Source organism: Ammospiza nelsoni, chromosome 10 (genome assembly GCF_027579445.1).
Source record: "Ammospiza nelsoni isolate bAmmNel1 chromosome 10, bAmmNel1.pri, whole genome shotgun sequence".
Taxonomy (NCBI): Eukaryota; Metazoa; Chordata; class Aves; order Passeriformes; family Passerellidae; genus Ammospiza; species Ammospiza nelsoni.
Window position 1 is genome coordinate 9593140 of NC_080642.1, and position 13085 is coordinate 9606224.

The 13085-nt window shown below is 38.9% G+C and overlaps 2 protein-coding genes across 2 annotated transcripts in view; one reads left to right on the forward strand and one right to left on the reverse strand.

The window, feature by feature from the left end:
• The window catches only part of PSMD1 (proteasome 26S subunit, non-ATPase 1), a 65745-nt gene that overhangs the window by 29280 nt on the left and 23380 nt on the right, over positions 1-13085 (reverse strand). The gene's annotated exons all lie outside the window — the stretch shown is intronic.
• HTR2B (5-hydroxytryptamine receptor 2B) lies at positions 1723-11660 on the forward strand. Its single transcript, XM_059479488.1, has 3 exons — positions 1723-2460; positions 8522-8722; positions 10780-11660. The coding sequence occupies exons 1-3, from the start codon at positions 2151-2153 to the stop codon at positions 11658-11660; spliced, it is 1392 nt and encodes a 463-aa protein (XP_059335471.1). The 5' UTR covers positions 1723-2150.

A 13085-nucleotide genomic window follows, 5' to 3' on the forward strand; every position in this document is an offset into this window, starting at 1 on the left:
ACTGAGGACCTGATTTCCAGCTCAAGGCTGGTAAGCACTAGCAATTCATGGAATGTAATGGCTGGTGTCATACAGAGGGTCAAACCATGATCTCATGGTCTCTTCTGGCCTTAGTCAAGGACTTATTACCCAATTTTGCAGCTAATGTCCTTGGAAGTGAACTCTATTTCCATTTTAATGCAAAACTATAAGATGACACCGAGGCTATACACACATCTGACTGAAAGTTGGAAGGTAACAAAAGAGAACACTCAGGATAATAAAAAGCAGCTGCAGAAGGAAAGTTTTAAAGTAACAGCACACAGACTTAAAGTAACTGTGCTAGACAATAGTTTTATAAAGTTAGGCAAGGAAAAACCTGGAGTGTTTACAGGGCTGCAGAACTTTTTAGGGTTAACTGTGCTTCCACCCAGAAAGCAAGTGAGCAAGAGAGCCTAGAGAGCGAGCAGCAGACAGACAGACAGACAGACAGACAGACAGACACGCTGCGGTGCACAGACAGAATGCTGCAGTGTGAAGGGTCATTTCTAGGACCTGCACATGCTGATCCAGCTCCAGGGAGCACACACTCTAGTGCTGCAGCAGTGAATCAATTAACCCTCACTGTCCCATTTCCAGCCAAACCCCCCACCCACTCCCTTCCCTGCTTTCCAAACACTGGAGCTGGATACACTGGAAGGAGTCACTCAAGGAACAAGGGTAGCAGCAAACCGCGAGCTTTACTTGTGAGCAAAGAGAGAACTGCACACAGACTCTGCTGATCATCTCAGTACAATCAGCAAAGAATGGAAGTTAAAGGACAGCAAAAGTGAACACAACTTTATTTCTATCCTTTTTTACATGTGGTAAGAATTATTATTTTCCTCCATTTCAGAGTTGGAGAAAATACCTGGATGAAAAGAAATATAGTCTTCCCAAAATAGAAATTTTTAATCTTCGTGATAGAAGAAATGTGTTACAAATGAAAGCACACAAAGAGACAAGCTTCAGAAATATTATAGAAGCCAAAAGCAAATGAACAACTTGTTTTCCAGAAAGTAGTGAAAAATCTCAACTTCCACCGTATGACGAAAAAGAAAATTATAAAGGATCTTCCTGGATGCAAAGTGAATTCTACTAAAATGCAAGAGAAAGAGGTAAGGCTTTCTTCACCTGAAAACTGCAACACATCAAATCTCAGTAACTGAGCATCTGTTCAGCTTAATGTAGGGACAGCTGTTTGAGTCTCTGCTTGAAGGGGGAAATGCAAGCCTTAATTCTTTAGCAGAGTTGACAGAGACAGAGAAAAAACAGGAGCGAACGGGCTGTGCTTAATAAAAGCCTTGCTCAGATTACAAAAACAAGCATTTTACTCACCCCGACCCCTTCAAGTAAGGAGTAAATTTAGATGTCTCAGTTCGATAAATCTCTATGGTCCCCTTGAGACTGTCAGCAGTGTTTTATTGTCTGCAGCTTCCTGACCCTCACCTGATAAATTAGGAAGTGCTGAGATTAAAACGGAAACCTCATACATAATTTCTGAAGATATTTTTGGGGTTACCCTCTGAGGAGAAATAGGATTCTTAATAAGGGGAAATATGGGAACTGCTGTCTGCCTACGCACATGCTGCTGGAGACGAGACACTCGGGAGAGGAGGAGTTGCACATACACAACTCGAGCATCTGCCTCTGCATCAGTTTGTACTCAGAAGGAGCAAATCTACATAGACTGCACCTAAAGGGAATTGTTTTGCATTCAGATTCATCTATCACTCTTTACTGCTGCAGAAAAAAAAAAAAAAAAAAAGAAAAAAAAGAGGAAGCTAATGCACTGCTTATTTTTGACAGCTACTGATTTTTTCCTTTTAATCTTCTGAAATCGCTATAAAGGGGAGACCAGAGCCCTGAACCCCACCAACCAGAGATGGACACAAGACAGGACTTGCATTTTTAAAACTCTTTCGCACCCAGCGAGGCAAAGAATAAAAAAACTGGATACCAGCTCGGACATGGTAACAATATCTCAAAATAGCAGATGACCAGTTCACTATACTGACCATGCTGGCCTATCTTCAGGACCATCCTGGACCAGAGAGGAACAGAGAACTCTTACACCGTACGCAACTCCTGCGCAAAACACAGCCCCTGAAGACATTCCTCTGCACACAAAAATGTCCCATCCTTTACACTCCCTGAACGGACCTGGAGCTGGCAATGGATCTCTGTCGCCTCTCTCAGTAACAGGAGCACCCAAGCAGGACTACCCAAGTGAGGAACAAGGAAACAAAGTGCACTGGGCAGCACTGCTGATCCTCCTGCTGATAATCCCCACCATTGGGGGGAACATACTTGTCATTCTGGCAGTGTCCCTGGAGAAGAAGTTGCAATATGCTACCAACTACTTTCTGACATCCTTGGCGGTGGCAGATTTGCTCGTGGGTCTGTTTGTGATGCCAATTGCCCTTCTCATGATATTATTTGGTAAGTGCAGCGTGTTTCTTTTATCAGGTTTGCATATGGGGTACAATTTTGGGAGGTCTAATTTAAACAGAAAAGTTGTTTGCTTTCCAGCATTACAATTTTAAAAGTCACTTGGATGGGGGATGCTAAATCTTTTCTTCCTCTCACCTTAATACAGCCTAATGTCTTTATGGGAAGTACAACTATGTGGATATTCCTTCCTATGAAACAAACCATTCAAAAATCATCCAGGACTTAAAAATATTCAAATATGAGCTGAAGCACAGGGAATTTGTACAGTGTAATATAATTTTTAACAACATTAGCACAATGCTGGTATTTGTTATATTATATTACACTAACTGCAGACAGTATTCTCTTAAAAAACTTGAAATCTGGGCTAGGTATCTGTTTAGCCCACTGAAGAGGTATTTTTTGAACTGTCTATGAGTAATGTATCTGATTTTACCTGAGTATTGACTCCATGAGCAGTCACATATTTACAAGGTCAGTCAGAGTTGGTCCCTGGCACTGTCAGTGACAACAAACTTTATCAGCACTGCTTTCAGAGAAACTGATTTCCTCCCACCCTGGGGAAAGCCACAGGTTCATAAGACATCACAAGTAAATCATCTGTCAAGCCAAGGAAGCCTCAATCCATGTATCTAATGTTTGAGATATGTATTTGTCATTTAGTCTGCTTCATATGAAATAAAATAGGTCTTTTTCACATGAACAAACATTGGATGTGACATTTTCTTTCTCATTAGTCTTTACAGAACAAGCATGATTTTTCCACAGCCCCTCACACACAGCTTTATTTCAGATACTGCTTCTGACAACTAATTAGAGGCAACTCCATGGGAAAGTCTCTCTCTTTAACTGCTAAAATTTCTTTAAGAAAACATTTTAATTTGTTTCTTTTCATATCATAAATGGAAAAAAATCAGTGAGACAGGTTTTTCAAGAAACTTAATGATTTATAGAATTACCTTTAAGATACACTGGGTCCTAAGAAAGGCTGCAGGAGTTCATTTTTCCTAGGCTAGACTCTAAGAGTTGCCTAAGCAACAGGCAAACACAATCAAACTATATTTCAGAAAGGCCATCAGTAATTTCTGTACAGAAAACTGGTATCACTTTATTAACAAATCTGTTTATTCATTCATTAAATGCCTTGAGAATTTCTGTGTGTTACGGACTTCTTTTCCCTAAACAGAATTGTGAACAGGAGGTCAGAATTCAGCATTGAGATCACAGAAAAGGGATTTTTTTTCCCAAAGTAATAGTTTCTAAAAAGAAAACTGAATGTACATAACTGAGACAGTGATTTCTAACTCCAAAAAAAATCAGTGACTTATAGAAAACATGTATGTGCACAGGAGTGGGAGGCAAGCAGCAGATATGCATTTCCATACTTACACATGGATGCTCTAACTGCTTAGTGCCTGCCACAGGTCTCATCACTAACAACAATAAAGCTACCAGACATAAAAACTACTAGTATTTACTAGCAATCAATATAAAGGGAAGGCAAATCCTGGATTTTGTGGAGTAGGTTTTTGGTAGTGGTGGAGTTTTCTTGTTTTGGATTTTATTATTATTTTCATTCTGCTAGACTAACAAATCTTTCCTTTATAACTTCATAAGGACTCTATTGCTCCTTAATCTCTCAATTAATCCACTGCTAAACCCTGGTTACAACAGTTTAAAGCATGCTAGGAATCTTAATTCAAAAGTCAAACAAAAATGTCTTTCATGGTGCAGGAAATTTATCAGAAAGTAGTAAAATCAATTATATTTAATTAAGACCACAACCCGCCTTCCACACAACAGTGGTTAAAACTGAAATTTCTTGCACACAAGTCTCTCTTTGGCAGCCAACCAGAAAAACTGCTTTGCCTCTTCACCAACTGGGAGAAGATGCTGAGGTGTTTACAGAACTTCAAAGCATGAGCAAAACATGAGGAGTTACTGGAATGAAGACAGAACTGGCATTAAATACATAACAAGTTCAAATCTTGAAGCTACATTAGCCAGACAACTACGTGAACAAAGAAGTCATTGACAGCCAGACAGCAAACTAAATCCAGCCTCCTGGCACCTCCACACAGGAATGTTTCCATAATAATGAAAGAGCTGGGTGCAGCTTCTAGATACAGAGTACAAATATTATGCTTCCAATTGGGGATTGATATCTAATTATGCGGAGAAGATTTGAAGGAAAAGGTGTGAACAGAAGCACAGTCACATTAAGATCCTGACTGTACAAACTAATGTGGCACTGGGTGTTCAAAATCAAAATCTGCTACAGGCATTGGCTCCGCACCCTGACAGAACCCTCACAAAAAAATCTTCAGAAATGGACTGTATCTATAATAAAGAGCTGCCCCTTTTAAAAATAGGTAAATAAATGAATCTGTAAACTCACTTGCAGGTGTAATGCCATGAGCAGTACTTTATTTATTCTCAGCAGAACAACCAAAATGTACTCTGGTACAAGCATACACAACAATTTTAATTTTGGAATGTGAGTGTCAGAACACATAAACATTTCATAGCTTTTATAGCTTGCTAAATATTTCTCATTTCTTTAAAAAAAAAGAGGGTCCATTAGGAGATAACTGCATTCTCTAAAATCTAGCTTTCAAAACAGTTACCCAAATTTCTAACACTCAGAACTACTGAAATTCACTGAATAGTGAAACTGGCAAACAAACTTGAGAGATTCTCCCATTTGCAAGGCCTGCAGCAGGAAGAAGTCTGGTGTCCACAGCTTGGTGGCCAACGGGCTACTTGAAGACAACACATGTACCATTTTTTAAAATACAGTCTCTCCTCCTAATAATCATCCACTTAAAATCAGAAAGCAATGTTCATTATCCTAGGTTGCAAACCATTATTTTAATCAATCACAAGCAACCAGTCCGAATCTTCCCCCATTACTGATGATAACCACAACAAATTTTCCTTCTTGCTTTTGCAAACTGCCAGAGAAAACTTTAATTGGGGACTACTCTCCACAATCTCAAATCCAAAGACATCAAGTGTTTATCAGAAAGTAAGCCTAATTGAAAAAACCACTTTGATTAAAAATCCAAGAGAACAGCCTGGAGACATCAGGCCTTGGCAGCCCACGGAACCAAGCACACGAGGGTGAGCACTGCACATGCAGCTGCAGACACACACACCAGGGTGAAGATTGAAGCTTAGGCTTAAAGGAGATGGTGACTGAAAATATTTCCATTTCCATCTCAGCAAAAGCACCATTATATAACAACAAGAAGGCCCTTTACAGGTAACATATTTCTGCAGCCCTTAGAACAGAAGAATAAATGGTTTCCAAGTTTATTTAAGTCTTTAAATAAAGACTTCTCTCAATCATACATGTTCACAAGCTGTGCTTTCTCTTAAGCTTTCTGAAAACATTTTGGCTTACGGCAAGAGCAGCTCTTCTATACTGTACTTTGTTTTAAGGATTACACATTTCTAAGGTATTTCCTATAAATAAAACTTTTCTTAAATAAAGATTAATCAAGGGCAGACAGTTGCAGTAAAAGTTCATTTTACTACTCTAAAGGTGCAAGACAAATTTTAAAGCATGTATTTGGTCTTATTTTGAGTCAAAATATGCAAAATCTTTGACAGCGGCACTGCTGTAGTGCTGGGAGGATCTGAGGCAAGGTCTGTAGGTAGAAGGAATTTCTTTTTAACTTATACTACCTGACAGCTGGAGAAACCAGACAAATTTTCAGGCAGGCATCTTTGTCAGGTAACTGAGGCATTAAAAAAAAAAAAATCCAATTTCTATTAGCTCCCAAGAAAAATGGGAGAATCTCTACCCTGTAAATGCTCTGGTCTGCTTCCACAATGTAGATCTATACTAGGAGAATCAGAACAGTTTAAACTGAGCATGACCTGCTAATGGCTTTGTAACACTACTTGGCAGGACATACTCGTTTTACATTCTGAATTATAAAGCAGGACAGCAACCAAGCAGATCACCATCACATTCAAGGGTCAGAGATGCTTTCTGAGCCATGAAAGGAAATTAATATGCCATTATTTCCGTAATCCTAAATGAACAGAATAAGCCAACAGTGATAGACAGCACCATCATCATCAGAAAAGCACAAGAACTCAGCCCAGAGCATTGCCTCAAACAATGGACACAGCTTCTAGCTTCGATTGTAGGATGTAACCTACAAATTAAAGTAACTTATAGCAAAATACACCACAGAATAAATCCTAGATAACTGTGTGACTCTTCTGGACTTTAAAGTATCGGTTTTGTGATATTTGTTTCATTTAAATAATAACCATAATCCTCCGTTCTTATCCGTTATTGCATTTAAAGTTTACTTTGATTTTGTTGGACAAAAACCAGCATCTCGTACACATGAATAAATACAGCAGAAGATAATGCTCTAATCATGAATGTGATAACCTACTGCCTTCTGCACCCTGCACAAAAATAGACAAAAATAAAGAAAATTGAAAGCTTTCTCTGTTCAGTTCCACTTGTAAACTCACAAAAGCTCTTACAAGTAAAAAATATACAAGACTGCTTTGTATCAGATCAGTGTTTAAATGTATCTTTATTTCAAAGAAGCAAAAGGGCCTTTTGTTGCAAAGTATTTTCTTCCACTAACAGTAAATTAACTAAAAAAGGAAAGATTTCTTACACTGGGATCCTCCAGAACTCAAAGCAGTTATAATCCAGGGAATGGCATGCGAGTACTATCCAAAAGAAGCATTAGCTGTTCACTTGAAATCCAGCTGTGTTATCTGCAATCCTTCAAGTTGTAGAATACACTTTCTATTGTTCATGTTTTACCTGAACTAATCCTTCATTACAAAGTCAAAAGAAGCTGTCAGTTTTCTGGAGTGAGCAAAAACATTTCAAGGCATCAAATCAGTTACTTCTTTTAACTGTTTTTTTTTTAATTACAGCTGGCTACATAAGCCACAATTCATTTTGTTTTTTCTTTTTAAAGGAAATCTGTTTCAGAAATGCATGGTACCTTGCTGCCAGCTAAAAGTCTAGGCATGAAAACTAAAGATGAGTAAATGTTTGATAATTTACTAATTACAACTTTCTCATACCTGTCTGATAGACTAAGCTTTTTGAAGCATAATTTCAATGATAAAATCTATTTCAGGAAATAATGATAGTAGATACTAAAATTTTCTGGTTAATAAATTGAAAGCAGACTGCCTCTTCCCCTTCTGCCTCACTGCCTATGTCATCCTCACCTAGAGTGGTCTGCTTTGGGGATGGCTGAGGTTCAGTTCAGGGCTCTATCCATCCATTCTCTTTGTTTAACACAGAAGGTTTCCCAGCATAGGTAAGAGTGCAGACAAGTACTTGCTATGTTTGTTTTCATAAAATTTTCCATCCACTGGAGTTTATAATTCAAGTCAAAGCAGCACTGTTATCATCTCCATCTATCAGTCACGTTACGAAAAAATGTTTTAAATCTCAAATGACTGCAATGTTACTACACTGATAAGACTGAACATTACAAAAGTCCAGCTCATTTTGTGTTCTCAGCACACAGGTCTATTTATGCTGACCAAGGAAATTAAAACCAATAAATTTCTGATTTATTAGAAATGCAATTTTCCCCCCCAATCGTCATTCAACAAAGAACTGATTTCCCTGGCAATACTAATAATGTACTTACTGATTGAGTACAGCAGAATTTTCCAAGGGAGGAAAATATATTTAATATATCAACTTCTACCATGAGAAACAGCTGAAAATAATCATTTAATAGTAGGCTCACAAGAACCAGTCATGGTCCATTTTAAATAAACTTTTAAATCCAGAGTCCTTGCCACAAAAGGACAAAAAGACAGGGAAAGGTTTATAGCACACCAGTAGCCTGATGAATATGATGGCAACAACCATACCAGTTAGGAGCTAATTACAATATAAGACAGAACCCATCTGAGGCAGTGACAAAGCTCAGTTCCTGTAGTACTATGAACTTTTCAAACATACTGATGCCACAGGAAAATGACACACTGAAAGTTCTCAAAAAGCTTAGATTCTAATGAGTTTTTTGTTCTCTTTCAGACAATACCTGGCCTTTACCAACTGCCTTGTGTCCTATCTGGCTGTTCCTTGATGTCCTCTTTTCCACAGCTTCCATCATGCACCTCTGTGCCATCTCCCTGGACCGCTACATTGCCATAAAAAAGCCAATCCAGGCCAGCCAGTACAATTCATGGGCTACAACAATCATCAAAATCATCGTGGTTTGGCTCATCTCAATAGGTATGTGGGACCTGGAGACTGGAAAAGGAACACAGAAGCTTTTCATGTCCAAAACAATAGGGGAAATGTGGAGAAAATGGAAAATTTGGCCAAGTACTATTGATTGGAGGACCATAACACTCAGGCTGGTCAAAGTCCACCTCTTGGATCATACATAGCTACATCATAAAAATTTGCCTGAACCACTGCTCCTTATTAGGCTCACCAGAAAGGCCAAGGATTGAGTCAGAGTATTAATCATCATTCCTCTTCATGGTCCTGAAAGCGCAAAAATCAGAAAACAATATCTGCATGCACAGTATTAGTATGCAGATAGTGCATGCACATGTCTCCTGGGAAAGCAAGATTTCATGCTCCCATGGTGCTATATTTTGTCCCAAACACAACTTTAAGCCTTGAACAGATGTTGGTAAAATTCTGCATAAAGGAAGTACAAAAGGGTTAATTATTTATAGCAAAGATATGACTCAGTGGCTGGTAACATCCAGGCTAACACTGAAGGCTGAGACAGCATATAGAAAGGCTAATGTCTAACAAAAAACCCCAAACAATCAAAACAACAAACCCTCAACAGTTTAAATGAAGAAGTTTATACCAACATACAAACTTCTATGATATCAGTGTCTCTGTGATGTGCATGTAGCATGTCATCTGTCTTTAATGCTTAAAAAATGAATCTGTTAAATGAGCTAAGGAAGTGAAAACATTTAATTCAAATAATTTAATACATGCTCCAGACAGCCTTAGTGCTGTATGCTCTGTGTGCAAGACCAAACAAAATTATTCTGGATTATTAAGTCCAGTGATGCATAGGAGAATGGGTACAGCCACCTTCTTGGCTAAGGCAAACTCCAAATTTGAGTTGAAAAAAAATCTGGAAGAGCTGTGATGATAGGAGAAAAGATGCTATCTCTATTCTATCACCAACCCACCCCCCTGCACCTCAAAAAAAAACTTAGCATGACAAGACACTCACAAATTGACCTTTTAATGTGTGATTTATTGCCATTAAACAGCACTGTACTTTTCAATTTCTTTTTATCTAACATAAAACTAGTCTGCAGTTGAGCTAGGTTCTCCAAATCAAAGGTTAATTTGGTTCAATCTTTATTTTAAATGCTTTCTGTATCTGAATGTGTGCTTCTAATTAGAAAAGGGATCAAGTTGCTGAAGGGAAACCCATTTTGCTCTTGCTGCTTTAAACCAACTTCAGTAAGCCTAGTAGCAGAGGAATACAGTAAATCCCTATATCTCATTAAGTGGTATCAGAAAACTGCACAAATCACCTTCACCAGACAGCAAGGAACCTGTTGTTTTTGTTGTAATGTCAGACTGCTGGCAAATGAAGTGCTGACTGTAATTTAGTGGTTATAAAAAATTCATTTAAAAGACAAGACTGTTAACATTTTTTTAAACCAGTGGTGAATTACAGAGCTAGCCAGACTCATTTAAACACTCCTAAATATGCAGGAGACTTTAAACAACAAATCCATCTCAAACACACACTGCATAATTCTGGCAACTATTTAGCTACTTGTATATATGAAAGAGTCGAGCAGGGTGAAAAAAATCAGCTGTCTGTGTCCAGTCACTTGATGTGGTTAACAGAAGAGGGAAAGACAAGATTTATGTATTTACAAAATTGCCCTTCAAAGAGTGCAAAGGTTACTCTGGGGAAGAGAAAAAAAAAGGGGGAGATGGCATTAGGGAAACATATTTCACTAGAGGAAAAGCCATACTAATTCTAATAACCAGAGTCAAAGCAATTCATGTGTTTTACACTTGAAAAGTTGGCAACTTCATACTGCTTCCTCAATCTCTACGAGTTAGGCCCAATCTCCTTAGAAAGGGCACTCTGTTAAAGCTCAGCCTGCCAAGTCTTACAAAGTACTGTTTGCCCAATTACCCACGTGATGCTCTCCACACTTCATGTTGTGTTCCCGTGCCTGCTCCAGAGCTCAGGAATTACCTTTCTTTAGAAAGCCCGAGGCTTCAGACTCAGTGAAGCGATTTCAAGCGATTACCCTCTGCTGAAACACTTGTTTGTTCTCCTACAGGCATTGCAATTCCTGTCCCTATCAGGGGCATTGAGGATGGAAATGGCAACTCTACAAACATCACATGTTTCCTGACGCCTGATCGTTTTCATGACTTCATTCTGTATGGATCAGTGGCTTCCTTCTTCATTCCCCTCGCTATCATGATCGTCACTTATTTACTGACCATCCAAGTGCTGCGCAAAAAGGCCTATTTGATCAACAAGCCGCCCCAGCGCTTCACCTGGTCAGCAGTGTACACAGTCTTTCAGCGTGACACAACACCTGCCTCCTCACCAGAAAAGGTGGCCATGCTAAACGGCTCCAGAAAGGACCAGACTTTGTCCAGTGACATGCCTATCAGCAGGACATCCACCATTGGGAGGAAGTCCATGCAAACGATAACCAATGAACAAAGGGCGTCAAAAGTTCTGGGGATTGTGTTTTTTCTTTTCTTGCTGATGTGGTGCCCATTCTTCATAACAAACATCAGCTCAGTTCTGTGCAACTCCTGCAACCAGGAGGTTTTTCAAAAGCTTTTGGAGATATTTGTTTGGATAGGGTATGTGTCCTCAGGAGTGAACCCTCTTGTATATACACTCTTCAACAAAACATTTAGGGAGGCTTTCAGCAGGTACATCACTTGCAACTATCGGACCACAAAGCCTATCAAGGCCCTTCGGCAGCGCTCCAGCAGGATCTCTTTCAGAAGCTCTGTAGCAGAAAATTCCAAGCTGTTTGTCATGAATGGGATGAGAAATGGGATTAACCCCATTATGTACCAGAGCCCAATGAGGCTGAGGAGCTCACCCATCCAAGCATCATCGGCCATTCTGCTGGATACGTTGCTGCTCACCGAGAATGAGGTTGATAAAACAGAAGAACAAGTCAGCTATGTATAATGGAATGGCAGCCATGTCCCTACAGCATTACTGTATGTATTATTCTAGATAACTGCACTGTAAAAGGGTATAAATACTATTGTTTTCTGTTATTTATGCAAGCAATATCTTATAAATTTATATTAATTCCCCTCCTCCAAAGTCTCCTCTACTTTAACCCCAACCCCCTGGTGGCAACCACAACTTCATTCCATGGCAAATGACTCATGCAGAACTGTAGCCTAAGGAAGAGGGAAATAAATAAAAGCTAAATCAGCTTAAGCATCTGACTTCAGTTCTCACCACCTTCAGTCTCTTCAAAGTACATCTTTATAAGAAAACCATTTCTGTACAAACACTACACTAACATTTGCTCTGGCAAGAAGACAAAACTTTGTAGGTTGATGCTCTACAATGGAAGCAGCAGAAGGATACAAGCTCCCTGGTTTCAATTTAAATGTCTGCAAACAGAGCAGCACACAAGCTCACTGCATTCCCTCCTACAGACACATTCCTCTGCTGAGACTGAGTATCCACATAGGAACTTTCCTTGCTCTCTAAGGGTGTGTAAAACACAAGCAGAATTGCTCACTCTGGAGACCAATGTACAAGCCTATTCCATAAGGCATAATTAAAAATTCCATGTAAGGAAATTATCCCTTTACTGTAGGGATGGGCAGAATTTCACCCACTTGAATTTCATCGCCATTACATATGCATAAGCTCAGTGTTGCCAGATTATTCACTGAAAACTGCCCTTTCTTCTTTTCATACTAAGAAAATGAATTATTTAATCAAAATAACACAACACAAAATCAATGATCATAAGAAAAACAGGATACACAATGCCTGGAACATCCCTATAATTTATATGACAAGCCTCCTTTTTAATGACAATGGAAACTTCAGTGAAAGCCTCCCCTCATCCAATGTAGTTCACAGGAAGCAGAGAAATCACAGACAGAACAGCTACTTCACAAGAAAATAAGAGCAAATATTTAAGAGACAGCAGAGACAACAGTACTGGCTACACCTGCACATATTCACAGTTTAGCTGAGCTCAAAATGATTTAATTGGACTAATGGCCAATTACAGGTCCCAATTTGCGCTCTCTCAAACATGCTCAAGACTTTAGTATGAGCACAAAATTAATAGAAATAATTGGTCCTCACAATGCCCAAAAGCCACCAGAGTCTGTTATTTGGGAAATCAGAAACTTCTGACAGCTCCAGACTCTTTGGGAAAAGAAATCTGATTTCCTCAAAGTACTCGAGTTCTTACATCAAGCAGCCAGCTCACCATTTTTTCCATAGTTTCCATTTACAGTAAAATTTTCAGCTTGGGCTTTGTTTTCATTTTTAATATTTTCAGCATTCTTCGGTTACACTAAAATTATGTACAGCAAAAGGCTTAGGTTTTTTTCATCTGCAGAACAGAAAGTACTA